The sequence below is a fragment of the Pomacea canaliculata genome, linkage group LG1 (assembly GCF_003073045.1).
Source record: "Pomacea canaliculata isolate SZHN2017 linkage group LG1, ASM307304v1, whole genome shotgun sequence".
In the NCBI taxonomy this organism is placed as follows: domain Eukaryota; kingdom Metazoa; phylum Mollusca; class Gastropoda; order Architaenioglossa; family Ampullariidae; genus Pomacea; species Pomacea canaliculata.
The window spans coordinates 1,053,826-1,067,540 of NC_037590.1; the positions used below are offsets into that span (position 1 = coordinate 1,053,826).

The following is a 13,715-nucleotide window of genomic DNA, read 5'->3' on the forward strand; positions in this document are numbered from 1 at the left end:
CTTCTACACGGACACCCGCAATAGGGCAGGGTGCTTTGGCTTTTCGTTCCTGTTGTGTTTGTTACTTACACGACACAAATTAATACACCTGTATACACATTCACACACTGCATCCCGGGTACATCTACACCTGTATACACATTCACACAGTGCATCCCGGGTACATTCTCACAGACTCTGTAACCAGGGCGGCAGAGAAAGAATCGGTGGCCCCTTCGCCCGTCATTGTGACTACCAGCAAATGGTGGCCCGTGATATTGTCATGACGACAGAAGGTTGTGATACTGGGTATAGTTTATATACAGTATATACACATATAGCTTACTTATATACACATACTTCTATACATATATTACATACACATAGCTGACTCCGACTCATCAACATTAGTCAACACAACACACCAACAACAACAAACACAATGTCTGTCGCCACATTGCTGTCACTTGTCTCCTTACTTCTCTCTCTCTCTGTTTTATATTGCAAAACGTAAACAGTAAGATTTAAACTATAAACAAGTAAATGACTAAAAAAAAATATGTTAATGTACAAAGAACCAACTTGCTCATTTTGTCAAAGAAATATTTATTAGGGCCGATACAGGATTTAACAGGCAGACAGCACAGACAAATAACTTGAGAATATCAAAGGCTTCTGGCGGCAGACATGATGGAGCTTTGCTTTAATCTCATTTATTTCGGGAGAGAGAGAGAAGTCTGACATTTGACAGAGACCAACGTTATACAGTGTCTACCTATATCTTTGAATGATAGACTCGTGTACAGCCAGCCAGCCAGCCAGCCAGACAGTCTGACAAAGGACGTCTGCTGGATGTAACGAGAGACAAACAAGAGTGTGAAAGTGAAGGACCTTTCAACTTTCACCTTCCTGTCAGTGACCTTGCCAGAAATTCTGTGACGGAGCAGTGACATCGACACGGTCGTCACGATGACGACGATGAGCACAAAGTCTGCTAAACACCAGGTGGCGCTCACAGGTAACTGCACCTTGCTCAGTCTGTGGTCATTAGTAACGAGCAGGAAATTCCGACAACGCGTCTCGTCACCAATGGAGGGTCAGTCATCTCCCAGGCGCATGTTTGGCAATATCGGGAAAACTGTCCTGAGAGACAGAGAGACAGAGAGACAGAGACTGAGAGCAAGTCTTGTTTGCGGCCACAAAGTCGACAAAACATCTCTGAGCGTCATCAGGGTACATGACACCCGGCTGTAAGAGGTATTCAGAGCATGACACATCCACCCTCTTGATACCCGGTGAGCTGCCGACATCCCTCCTGACACTTTTCAACGGCCGGAGTGGGAAGTGCGACAGGGACGGGGGGCGGGGAGCGGGGTACCTTTCACAAAAGTCGGTCACTGTGCTCCATTTTTTTCATGTCGTTGTAAAACGATGATAGCTGTGGGTAGAAATGGTGACACGATGCTGGGCTGATTGTACTGGTCTTTAGTCTCTGGACATTGTTGAGAAAACCAAAGACAGTTAATTGTCTCCGACTGTTGGCAGCCTTCAGCGCCATCTTGACGTGTGTGTCCTCTATAAGGGTACGTGCGGGTATGTGAGAGGAAATCATCGACAGTTTCCTCTCTTCGTCGACACTCCACGTTACGCTCTGAGGTTGATGCTGGTCATCACATATATACTCCCATAATTTCTCAGGTTTGTACTTGACACCAGCAGCGCGACAAGGTGCATGAAGATGTCTCAGCCCTCAGCCTCCCACACCTGGAATATTGTGAGACCTTGTTCTCATCATCACTTCGTCTCTACAGTAGGCGGCGATGTTGTCCACCCTCTGTGAACTGCGCTGTGCTGGGTACGGGTACACAAAGACAGGGTACACGATGACAGGGTACAGATACACGATGACAGGGTACAGATACACGATGACAGGGTACAGATACACGATGACAGGGTACAGATACACGATGACAGGGTACACGATGACAGGGTACACAAACAGGAACAGTGGCACAGGGTCTAACTTCAATGACGAAAAAAGTGAAAATGTTGGACGATCTTTAGGTGAACAACTTTTCACAGGTTGATTTCTGTGTCACTGGACAGACAAGCCCCACAATGTCACGTGACGCTTCGTTCATTCGGCGCTTAGTGTTTTGTCCACGGTTCTATGTTCGGGTGGACTGATTTGTACACTGTTTACAGGAAACTCAGAGATCCCACCCGCCGTCATCATGTAATCATGTCCAGTGCCCACGTATCGTACGGCGGGTGCCAGACATTGGACACCAAGGAGGCCAGCATCACATCCAAAATATTATTCTAGTAAATAATAATGTAACAGTCACTACCCAACTTGCTGCTACAACCTCTACCCGACTTGCTATCAATTGTGTAGCGGACTTTACCCACCCCAATGTCATGGTGTGTACCCGACATGATGTGAGAAGCTTTACTCAGCTCAACACACTTGACTCCACCCTGACGACACCATCTTCACCCGAGTGTTGTTATCTCTGCCAGTCGAGGTCGTGACCCCCACGACAGCTCCAGGGACTTTCCCGCCGCCTCACCACAGGAACAGGTGCAATAAATCCACACACCCGGATGTATGGACACAGCTGTCTGTCCTCAGGGTCTTAGTAAGCTGCTGATTTATTGTCACTTTATGGCATACTGACATACTGACAGTCGGCAGGCAGGCTCACAGATGTGACACACACTCACTAGCTCATCTGATATATATATACACACTACCGTTACAGCTGTGTCACATATATACCACAGTGTCATCACAGCTGTGACATATATATATATATGACAGTATCATCACAGTGGCATTAGATAAATACATATCACAGTCCCATCACAGCTGTGATATACATATGTGTGACAGTATCATCACAGTGGCATTATACATACATACATACATGTCACAGTGTCATCACAGCTGTGATATATATATATGTGTGACAGTATCATCACAGCGGCATTATATATATATATGTCACAGTCCCATCACAGCTGTGTAGCACCGTGTTGCCATCACAGACCATTAGTTGCTGACAGCATAAAACTCAAATCACACTCCCTGTGTGTAAACGTGTGAACTGTTTACTCACGATTGTGTCACACTTCTGTGCCAGGACTTACTCTGGGTGCAGCGGAAATTCCCACACCCCTCCCTCCTCCCCTTCCAGCCCTGACCTTGTGACGTACAGCAATAAGTCTTCTTGCTATCTACCCGAGGTGGTAATGTCACCTTCCTCATACTTACCTCACAGGGGTGTGGGGCAGGTGCCAGGGGTGGCCAGGGGTGGCCAGGGTGGGTATTTGTGCCTCAGTCCCTGTGAAGGCCCTCAGTGCGCCTCCAGCCAACCACCCGCTCAGTCGACAGGCCAGGAGTTGACAGACGACCGACCAACTCACCTTCGATTGTTGAACACCCGCACACCTGGTGATCTGTGTCTCGGTCAGACATGAATAGACTGCACTTCGATTTGAATGTTGAAAGGTGATTGAGAAACTGCAAACAGTTGTTGTGTACAAAGGCAGGTGGAGGGAGAGCTGTGATCACGATCGTCAGTCCTCGTGCCCACTGTTGTCGCCGTTGTCGTGGAGGACCTTTGAGGTGGAGAGCAGGTTCTAGGATCACCTTTGTATCATGGCTGTGTCTACCTACCTGTGTCTACACCGGCGATGTTTGTATGTTGGTCATATCCAGTAGCACTGGCTGTAACTACAACAGCTCACTGTCACAAGGTACACCTGCATTTTCTTTTCACTCCTTCAGCCTGAATGTTTGACACACACACACGGCAGACAGCCTGCGATCGAGGGCTTTTCCTTTGTTACCTGAGTGCAGTGAAGTGTGTCAGGGGCTCAAGACAGCTCGTTAGGTCTGGAATCAACAAGGTGGGATAATCTGTTGATCTGTTTACATTTGTTTTTTTCTGGAGAAATGGCTGATTAGAGGTAGGTAAAGGCCGGATTGTTGCCAGGTAAGAATAGAGAACTGACAATAAGGACATGGAGGCAATGTCAACATTTATATGATGTCAACATTTATATGATGTCAACATTTATATGATGTCAACATTTATATAATGTCAACATTTACATCACAGCAGGTGTGCACCACCTGAAGACTACCTCTCACCTTCAGACTCTAAAGTCACATGTATTCCAACTACTTTGTCATTTATGTTCCAACTGTGTTGCAAATGTAGTACAATTGTGTTGTCACCTGTATTCTCTGTCACCTGCACACTAACTGTAACACAGACAATGTAGACTTAGTACCTGTGTGTGCAGTGTAGCTTTAGTAACAACATACTAACGGTCCGTCACTGCTCCATCGTACATCTTACACTCAACATTCGGGTGAGCACCTGTCTGCTAGTGTCTAACTCACTGATGGTAGCCGGCAAGAGTTCTGTGTGTGTTTGAGCATGTGTGCGCCTGTGTGTGTGTATTTTTTTTTTTTATTCGTTCAGTTTTTAGGAGGCCATCAACATCAAAAAAGACAAAACATAGTAACAATCATCCCTATACCTCATGCAATGCACATGTCATACAGGTCTTACATGTGTAATGTACATTTTCTAGATAAATGATAAACAGTATAATGACATTCAGTTCTAAGTAATTATATGTACACTGTCATGATGTCCTCATTTTCAGACATTCTGTTATATAGAGGGCTACATTAATAGCTACTTTACCCTTAAGGTTTTTACACAAAAGGTCAACCTTAAAGGGTGAGGGGAATTTATGGTAAAAGAGTGGGATATATCTCTTACGTAGAGTTGTATATTTAGGGCATATTAACAGAAAATGGTATCGGTCTTCCACACTTTGACTATCACATTGCTTGCATTCAGGTTTGTTGCTAGTTTGGTGACGAGTATTTCCATTAAGGGGTAAACAAATTACTTCTCAACAAACACAGGACCCGTCCTATGTTCACGTCGTAAATATCTGGTCTATATATGTTGCTCTAAGTAAATCTGGCTGGTAATCGCAGTAATCGTGAAGAAGAAGAAGAAGATACTGAATCATGCCATTTTTGGAGAGAGCAATCCTTGAATCTTTCTTTTATAGTGGTGATGAATAAGGGGAGAATACCAACTGTCTGCCATTCCCACACATATCCAAAACCATAGCTACATAATAAAATTCTAAACTTGGGAGGCCCAGTTGGTTTCCTGCCTGCCTTATCTTGTAAATATAACATGTTGTAACATTGTTTTGGGTACCTGTGTTCTGGCAACCATTAATATTCTGCACCAGTATTGAATAACTCTTATATATGAATCAGACACAAGAGGAAGCCTTCACATTCACTCAAAGCTCTATCATTTTTAACATCCCTACCGTACATTTAAAATTTAATTTACAAAGTTTTATTTGAACTTTCTCTATATCATTGTATTGCTTCCAACCCCCAAATCTCAGATCCATATAAAAGGATAGGTTTTATTTTTGTGTCAAATATTTTTAAAGATTATGTCTGTTGGAAGGCTCTTTAGTCTGAAATAACATCTTCTTGACTCCTGCAAAGGCTTTTAATGCATTTTCAGTACATTTGACCCATTTAAGTGTAGACGTGAATGTAATCCCCAAATATTATAGCTGGGTTCTACAATAATCTTCTTTCCAGCATAGTACCATTTTTCGCAATCTTTATAAAATCCACCATTTTAAAAACTATTACTTTTGTTTTGTCCATATTGACTGTAAGTCCCCATTTTTTACAAAATGTTTCAAGATAACATATTTTACGTTGAAGGTCAACAGGGGAATCAGCAACAATAGCAATGTCATCAGCATACATCAAAAGGGAGATCCCAAGTGGATCTGCCAGGACATCAATACCACGTGCACCACATAATGTTAGGTCTGACCAAAGCTCAGATAGAAATATAGAAAACAGTAAAGGGCTTAGTACACATCCTTGTTTGACACCAGATAAACAATCAGTTATTTGAGATCCAACCTTAACAGCCGCTTTCACAGTTTTATACATACTATGTAGTGTTTGAAACATTCTTCCATGGACACCCTTTTTTAGCAGGATGTATAACAGTTTTAGATCTGTCAATACTGTCGAATGCTTTCGAAAAATCTACAAAAAGGGTGTAAAAGCGTCCACCTCGTTTTGTCAAATATTTCTGAATCAGTGACTGAAGGCAGAAAATATTATCTGTTGTACTGTAACCTTTACGAAAACCTGCTTGAGCTTCTGGGATAAGTTCATTTTCTTCACAGAATTGGGTCAGTCTTTTGTTAATAATGCAGCTGTACAGTTTGCTAATAATATTTAAAAGTGAAATCCCTCTAAAGTTATTTACTTTACCTTTATCACCTTTCTTGTGTAAATGAAAGATTATTGCTTTGGACCAACTTTCCGGATATGTACCACTTGTGAACACTTTATTGAAGAGGGGATGTAGAAATTTTAGGAGGATGTTATCTGCAATCTTAAATAGGTCAGAAGGTAATCCGTCAGGTCCAGGTGCTTTTGCTTTTTTTTGGCAACGGATAGCTTCAAGTATTTCCGAGTGAGAAATTTCCTCTTCTATGTTTGAGTTTGCGCTAAAATGTAAACATTGCTCACAGTTCCCTTTATTATGGACATGTACTGAACTTTCAACCTGTATGTCAAAATCAGTATCACATGATGTTTGTGTTATATTTAGGAGGTCTCTAAAGTAGTCATACCATGCCTGAGGAGCTATTTTATTGTGATCATTATATGCATTTGTTGTAAGAGCTTTCACTTTCTGCCAGAATGTTCTAGTATTGGGGTCATTACATGCAGTGTTCAGATCCCTGATTATACGCTCGTCATATTTTTCTTTTTTTGTTTTACATAGGCTTTTGAATGTTTTCTTGAGGTTTAAATATTTTTGTAGGTCTAATTGTGTATTGCTCTTCCTAAATGTTCTTAACTGCTTGCGTTTCACTTTTTTTGTACGTGCACATTCTGCATCCCACCATTGTGGTTGGGTCCGATGTTTTTGTGCAGTGTGCTTTGATTTCATGTGGGAAGCTGCTTTCTGAAGAAAATCTACAAAACAAGAGGACCCGTCTTCAACACTTTTATTTAGAGCGACTAAAAACGTTGAAAGTTCTGTCTCTGCTTTTGTTTTCAGATATTCAGTGTATTGTGCTTCATGTTGGTCTTGCCATATATACCTAACCTCATCTTCTAAGTGAATTGTGGTATTTATTGTATCACTACCTTGGGTATCTGAATCTTTTAGCAATGTAATGACAAAACACAATGTGTGTGTGTATGTGTGCACGTGTGTGTGTGTGCGTGTGCATGTGTGTGTGGTTGTGTGTGTGTGTTTCTGTGACGTGGCAAGCGACTACAAACTATGTTTGTCAACAAGATTTCAATTTAACGTAAGCCTGAGTGTCACACATCACCTGTCATCTGATGTAGAAGCATTCAGGTGGCATTAATTAATCCTCGTTAATGATTGGCTAATGACAGCAGAACAATCTACGTGTTTCAGGCAGTCGGTTACCAAGGAAACAAATCGCCATGACGACGTCCGACTGTGACGTCACGTTTTTCCTGGCGTCAGACGGCCGCGAGTGGGGAGACTACTGTCAAAGTGTTGTGGGCAGCTTCCCGGAAATCGCCTACACCGTCCTCGAGGTCGACAAGCACGACCTAGACAAGCTGCCGGATGTGACGTCAGCGTGCAGTCGCAGTCCCGTGTGGGTGTTGCTGGCGACCTCTCAGCTCCTTCGCTGTGTGCGCGAGACTTGGTTCTCCTCGCTGCTCACCTCACCTGCGGCCGCCAGCACCGTCGTCGTGGTCACCATTGACGACGAGCGAAATGTGCGTGACGTCTTCAGCAGTCCCCACGTGACGTCACGCTGGACAGTTCTGGACTGTGGCCAGAGGGAGGACGAGCTCCGCAAGATGATGGCTGCCCTGCTCAACATCATCGAGAACAGCCAGCGGCGTCAAGGCAAAGCTGACGTGGCCCTGCAGCTGTACCCTGAGAACATTCGTGAAGTGAGACTTTTGATCTCTTGTCTCTCACTCTCTCTTTCTCTCTCTCTCTCACACACACACACATATACAAACACACACATAAACACACACACGCTCTTTGGTCCAAGTAGGATTGTCGGTCAGTCGCCATGTTATTAACCTCGGTATTCACGTATGAAATTCAGCCACCCGCCACTCACGTCGTCCACTTTCATTCTTTCAGCCCGGAACAAGCATTGCCATCGTTTTCAGTCAAGAGGTCACCAGTGAGGTCAAGGTCGTCGTGGGCTCTAGTCAAGCATGTCCCGTCTCTCGCCTCAACTCGTGCGTCCTGACATTCACAGCCCCAGGTTTGTGTGTGTGTGTGAGAGAGGGGTAGGGGGAGTGACTGAATCACATCAACTGTCGTAGTAAGGATGGGGACGTCGTGTACAGGACCTGCTGACTACCACCCACAGCAGGCAAGAGTGGCGGGCCTGTCAGCTGCTGACTCTAGCCTTGTGATCCCCCCAAACCCCACCAAGGACTGGTGCCAGCCGCATCTTGTACAGGGAGCAAACTCAATGACCGCACGTCGTCATGGCGACGACTGGTCCTACGCTGCATTATGCGGTCCTTTAGCTCCGTGAACTCAGGTTCAGCGAACCCCGCGTGCCAGGGATCGAGCCCAAAGCTCGCATAATTAAGACTAATTGTAGAGAGCTGGCGGATCCTTGTGATTAAGGAGGATGGTCAGAGTAAGACAGCATTGGTCGTTTACGGTAGCTTCACCTTCCTCCTCCCCCCCCCCCCTACCGTGTTAATTACCATTATTAATATGATAATGACATTCCCCCCCCCATATCCCCCTCGCTATTAAAACGTGACTTTTGACATGACAGTTATGCCCCCTGGAACGTATGACGTCAGTGTCATGGTGGGCAGCCACACCCTGCACTGCGCCCTCACCTACCTGCCTGCAGACCAACGGGCCTTCGACAGTTGTCACTTCTTGCGTCAGTGTGTGGCCATGACTGACCCGCGACCTCTCGACCTCTTCCTGGCCCACGCCGTCAGGCTGTGTCAGCAGCAAGTCAGGGACATCTTCCTGGCCAGACGAGGTGTGTGTGTGTGTGTGCTTCCTGTGTGTGTGCGTGTGTGTTTTATGCTTCCTGTGTGTGTGTGTGCTGTTATGCTTCCCCCTGTGTGTGTGTGTTTTCCTCTGTGTGCGGCGTGTGTGTTATGCTTCCTGTGTGTGTGTGGTGTGTGTGTGTGTGTGTGTGTGTGTGTGTGTGTGTGTGTGTGTGTGTGTGTGTGTGATGCTTCCTGTGTGTCTGTTATGCTTCCCCCTGTGTGTGTGTGTCCTCTGTGTGTGTGTGTGTGTGCGCGTGTGTGTTATGCTTCCTCTGTGTGTGTGTATGCTTCTAAGTGTGTGTGTCTGTTATGCTTCCCCCTGTGTGTGTGTGTGTGTTTCATGCTTTCACTCTGTGTGTGTGTGGGTGTGTGTTGTCTGTTATGTTTCACTCTGTGTATGCTTGCCCCTCTTCATGTCCACTCTTCTGCAGGTACCCACAATGAAGAAGTAAGTATAATGTACCCAAGATATGCAAGTTTGTGAAATTCCATTAGCTGAGTGTGTGTGTGTAAACAACAGGTGTAAACAAGTCTGCTACAACACAAGTTCGGTGTCTGCAGGTTTCTACAAGGCGCCTGGGAAACTGTTTCCAACTTCCATTCACTTTGCGGCTGCCAACGGACTGAGTGAGTTTTGCTCAGCGTTGATGAACATCACCGGAAGTCGGGAGGCGAGCAGAGAGTCAACTGTCAGCAGGACAACGCGGCCGGCCTCGCTCTTGACAACGATTTCAAGGAACTGGCGGCGACGATTAGCAAGGTAACACCTTCCTCCTGACTGACCCCGGCTGTGGGCTTTTCAGCTCTTGTTTGTTTTTCTGAGGAGAGAAGTGGCGCATGTTCTCACCGGAAGTGGGTGTCGTTATCTCCTGTAAGTGAGGCTACAGTAGGAGGAATACAGTTGCCACAAACAGCTTTACAAACAGACTTACTACTCACTAGACTGACTAATGGCATCCCATGATGATGTCGTTGTTCACACGGATGTTGTGTTTGTATTTTACAGGCTGGTGAGCCAGAGGACACGGTGAACCCCGGCTACGTCTCCCTGAGTTCTCCAGTGCTGGGTAAATAAACAACAGCTTGTCTGTAGCAGCAGACACCTCGCATATGTAACATATGTAACATATATATATAACTTATATTTACTTTGAACTCTCGGTAGTCACACTATCCATTCAGTTAACGATTTATGAGAATGTCAAGGCCATTAGTGTCCTCGCTTGTACACGCGCTCACACACACACACACGCACACACATACACGCACACACACTTACACACACACGCTATCGTTCACTTGATGGAGAGGGGAGACAACCATGACAACTGTGTGTCGCTTGCAGACGACCCTCCACCTCCGCCTTGTTTACCTCGAGCAACCAAGTGGTCCGACGACCCCGCGACACTGGTGGGGGACAGTAGAGGGGTCAACTGCCGGCTCGTCCACGACATTCTTCAGGTTGGGCGTCACACACAGTCCATCACACAAACAGTTCACCTCCCGTCCATCTCACACACAGTCCATCACAAACACAGTCCACCTCCCGTCCACCTCACACACACAGTCCATCACACACACAGTCCACTCACACACACAGTCCATCACTCCACACACACACACAGTCCACACACACACACACACAGTCCACATCTCACTCACACACACACTGTCTCATAGTCTCACACAAGGTCCATGACTCAGTAATGTCCACCTGTAAGTCTACCCGACACACTTTACACCTCCACCTGTCCTTCTCTCTGTCTTGCCTGTCATCTCGCCTGTTGATAACTAAACAGAATAAAGACGATCGTGTCATTAGCTGACCCCAGCACGGAGATACAAAGGTGGATGACAGTAGATGACGTAGACTGTTGTTGTGAACTTTGCAGACAGCACCGCCAGAGGTCTGCACACAAGACCGCAGTTCGGCTCGGTGCCAGACATGAGTGTCCTGCCAGCGCTGGACCCCAGATGGCGACCCCAGGGTGGCTACAGGAGCCCAGGTAATCATTCAACCATTACGAAACTCAGACGAGTGCAGTGAGGTGAAAGTGTGAAGTGAGACATCACTGAGTCACAGGTGTGTGCTGAGATCGGTGTGAACTTTGTGATGTGTGAAAGACAGGCCTCGTATCATCGATGTATAGTCCGTGTCTGTAGCAGGTGTGATGACAGACGTGTAGTCCGTGTGTCAAGGTGTACACGTGTCTGTAGCAGGTGTGATAACAGACGTGTATAGTCCGTGTGTCAAGGTGTACACGTGTCTGTAGCAGGTGTGATGACCACGTCACCACCTGAGGTCCCCAGACAGCGGCTGTACCAGCCTAACAGACGAACTCACTCGGCACTTTCAAAGGTGAGACAAGACTAAGATTGGAACATCATGTAGCCTGTAGCCTGTAGCCTGTAGCCTGAAGACTGTGATACACACCAGCCAAAGTAGGTGTACAGTACTCATCAGGAGACAATCGGGTACCTCTCTCCCCCACCTCTCTAGATGTATGCAAATGAGCCACCTGGCGTACGTCACCATCTGCAAGTAGCGCCCTCTGTTGAAACCTATAACACTAAAAAAGGTTATGTTATACACATAAACACCTACAGGCACCTTGACCCCGCGAACTCTGACCAACACACATTTGGCAGTGATACGTGCTAAGTGTGATGCAGATGACTCGGGTGGGCTCTCCACCCTGTCTGTGCTGTTAGCGGCAACAGCAAACTATTTGGTCTCACATCTCCATCCCAGTGTCAGGTGAGTGAAGAACAGTTTCTACCATTTTATTTTACTCTTGACCTTTTTCAGACCAGGTCGGTAGAAGAGGACATGTACGTGAGCCCGCTGTGTGGCCCTCTCACCACCAGACGTCGCGCACCTCTCCTCAAAGGCCTCAGCCAAGACAGCGCCCAGAGTAAGGCTGCACGTCTGTCTGTCTGTCCGTCCGTCTGTCTGTCGGTCGTCTGACTTAAGTCTTGTGTCTTGTGTCCTGTAAGGAGTCCTGTGTCACTTGATTGTCAGTTAGCAGTGGAAAGTTCGCTGTCGCCACTGGCATCTATGTGCCAGCCTCGCTGTCATTGTGCAAACTGGGGTCACGTGCCCAACCACGAGGAACTTTTCGCAAGAAATTTACGATTGAACTGCTTTCATTTCTCCTTCCTGTGCTTGCAATCGCGAGTGGAATCCCCGCGTCATTGAAAGGACAAGCGACACCTGCATCAGCCGAGGGTCGCGAGACGGTGGGGTCAGCGCACGTGACAACAAAAGCCCAAGAACTCCACCTCAAGACCTACCACGGGTCACCGAGGTACGTGACAGTGGATTCAGCCAAGGATCGCGCGACAGTGGGGTCAGCCAAGGATCGCGTGACAGTGGGGTCAGCGCACGTGACATCGAAATCCCAGGATCGCCGCCTCAAGACCTATCCCGTGACAGTGGGGTCAGCCAAGGAGCACGTGACAACATATTCCTCGTTTCTAATAAAGAGAAATCACTAAAAACAGAGGTAAGCACTACCCTGAGTTTTTAATAAGCAAAAGGAAAAGTACAGACAAACAATTTCTTATCTCAATAATATTAAGCATTGTATACCTCAAATTACGGCTGATGTTATGGTTAAAAGTGAACAACTGAAATAATGGTTTTGAAAGGCCAGAACATCAACAGTTAGCACTCAACACTTAGAAATGTTGATCTGACAACACCACCTGCTGAGCTGCTGTGAAGTTGCGGACACCCAGTGCTGACAGTCGGTGTGACACTAGCATGCACGTGTCCCCGCTACACTGTCCATCCTACAGCTAGGCCATTACACAAAACCAAAACAAGTTTAAGAATGATCCACTTTGGTTGTAATTAAGCGACAAAACTGGTTTCAGTAGGTTCAGCTGGTTGAGCTCTTGTCTGCACATGTTGCATGTTGTTGCACAATACTTCAGACGGACATCAGCGTGCACCGTGTGCTGAGTGCTTTTAATATCAGGACAAAGTGTAATGAACAGCAGCAGTACCATCTCGGGCAGCAAACTGTAAACAACACTCACATCACAGTTTAGTCGTTCGCTCATTGCTGTCAGATGTAACATCTAACCTGCCACAGTCTGCCTTCATTGACAATCAACAGAATATCAAGTTTGTGTGCTATTCATGTTAATGAGAAATTGCGATGTAAATAAATAAGGGTAAACACTAAATTAATGAAGTAGAAATTAAAGATAGCAGCTTTCAAAGAATAAAAAAGGAAGTGAAAACAGTTTCTCCAAAGTTCAGTGCCTAGCTGCTACTGTCCGACACCGAGGTGAACAAATGTCCTTTAATGTTATTTCTTGCCTGCAGAATGTCATTTCCTACTTTATAATAAATTATTCTTATGTCAGATTGGAACAACGTTTTACAAACTCTTGTGGGTTTTTTTCACAGAATCGGATGTCGTATGCCGACAAGTTCCTGCAACAAGCACCGATTCCCCCTCCCCGCCGACGCAAGAAGAAAATGGTGGAGACGACAAAACTGTGAGCTGCCCTCAGTCACCGGCCTTCTACATCTCCCTCCCCTCGCCCAGCTACAGTGATGTCACACGAGTGACAGACTTGAACAAGACAAGAG

General features: G+C 46.0%; 1 protein-coding gene across 4 annotated transcripts; it reads left to right on the forward strand.

The window, feature by feature from the left end:
• Positions 1-3,302: 3,302 nt before the first annotated feature.
• Positions 3,303-12,024, forward strand: LOC112561982. 4 transcript variants are annotated; one of them, XM_025234878.1, is made up of 10 exons: positions 3,303-3,741; positions 7,506-8,017; positions 8,220-8,346; positions 8,878-9,096; positions 9,671-9,869; positions 10,116-10,176; positions 10,455-10,570; positions 11,002-11,115; positions 11,383-11,468; positions 11,919-12,024. In XM_025234878.1, exons 1-6 carry the CDS (start codon positions 3,687-3,689, stop codon positions 10,138-10,140), a joined length of 1,137 nt encoding a protein of 378 aa, XP_025090663.1. In that variant the 5' UTR covers positions 3,303-3,686; the 3' UTR covers positions 10,141-10,176; positions 10,455-10,570; positions 11,002-11,115; positions 11,383-11,468; positions 11,919-12,024. The 4 variants fall into 4 exon arrangements, with proteins under 4 accessions (XP_025090663.1, XP_025090670.1, XP_025090680.1 ...); XM_025234885.1 differs by having other exon boundaries at positions 11,386-11,468; XM_025234905.1 differs by having other exon boundaries at positions 3,304-3,894.
• Positions 12,025-13,715: the final 1,691 nt, after the last annotated feature.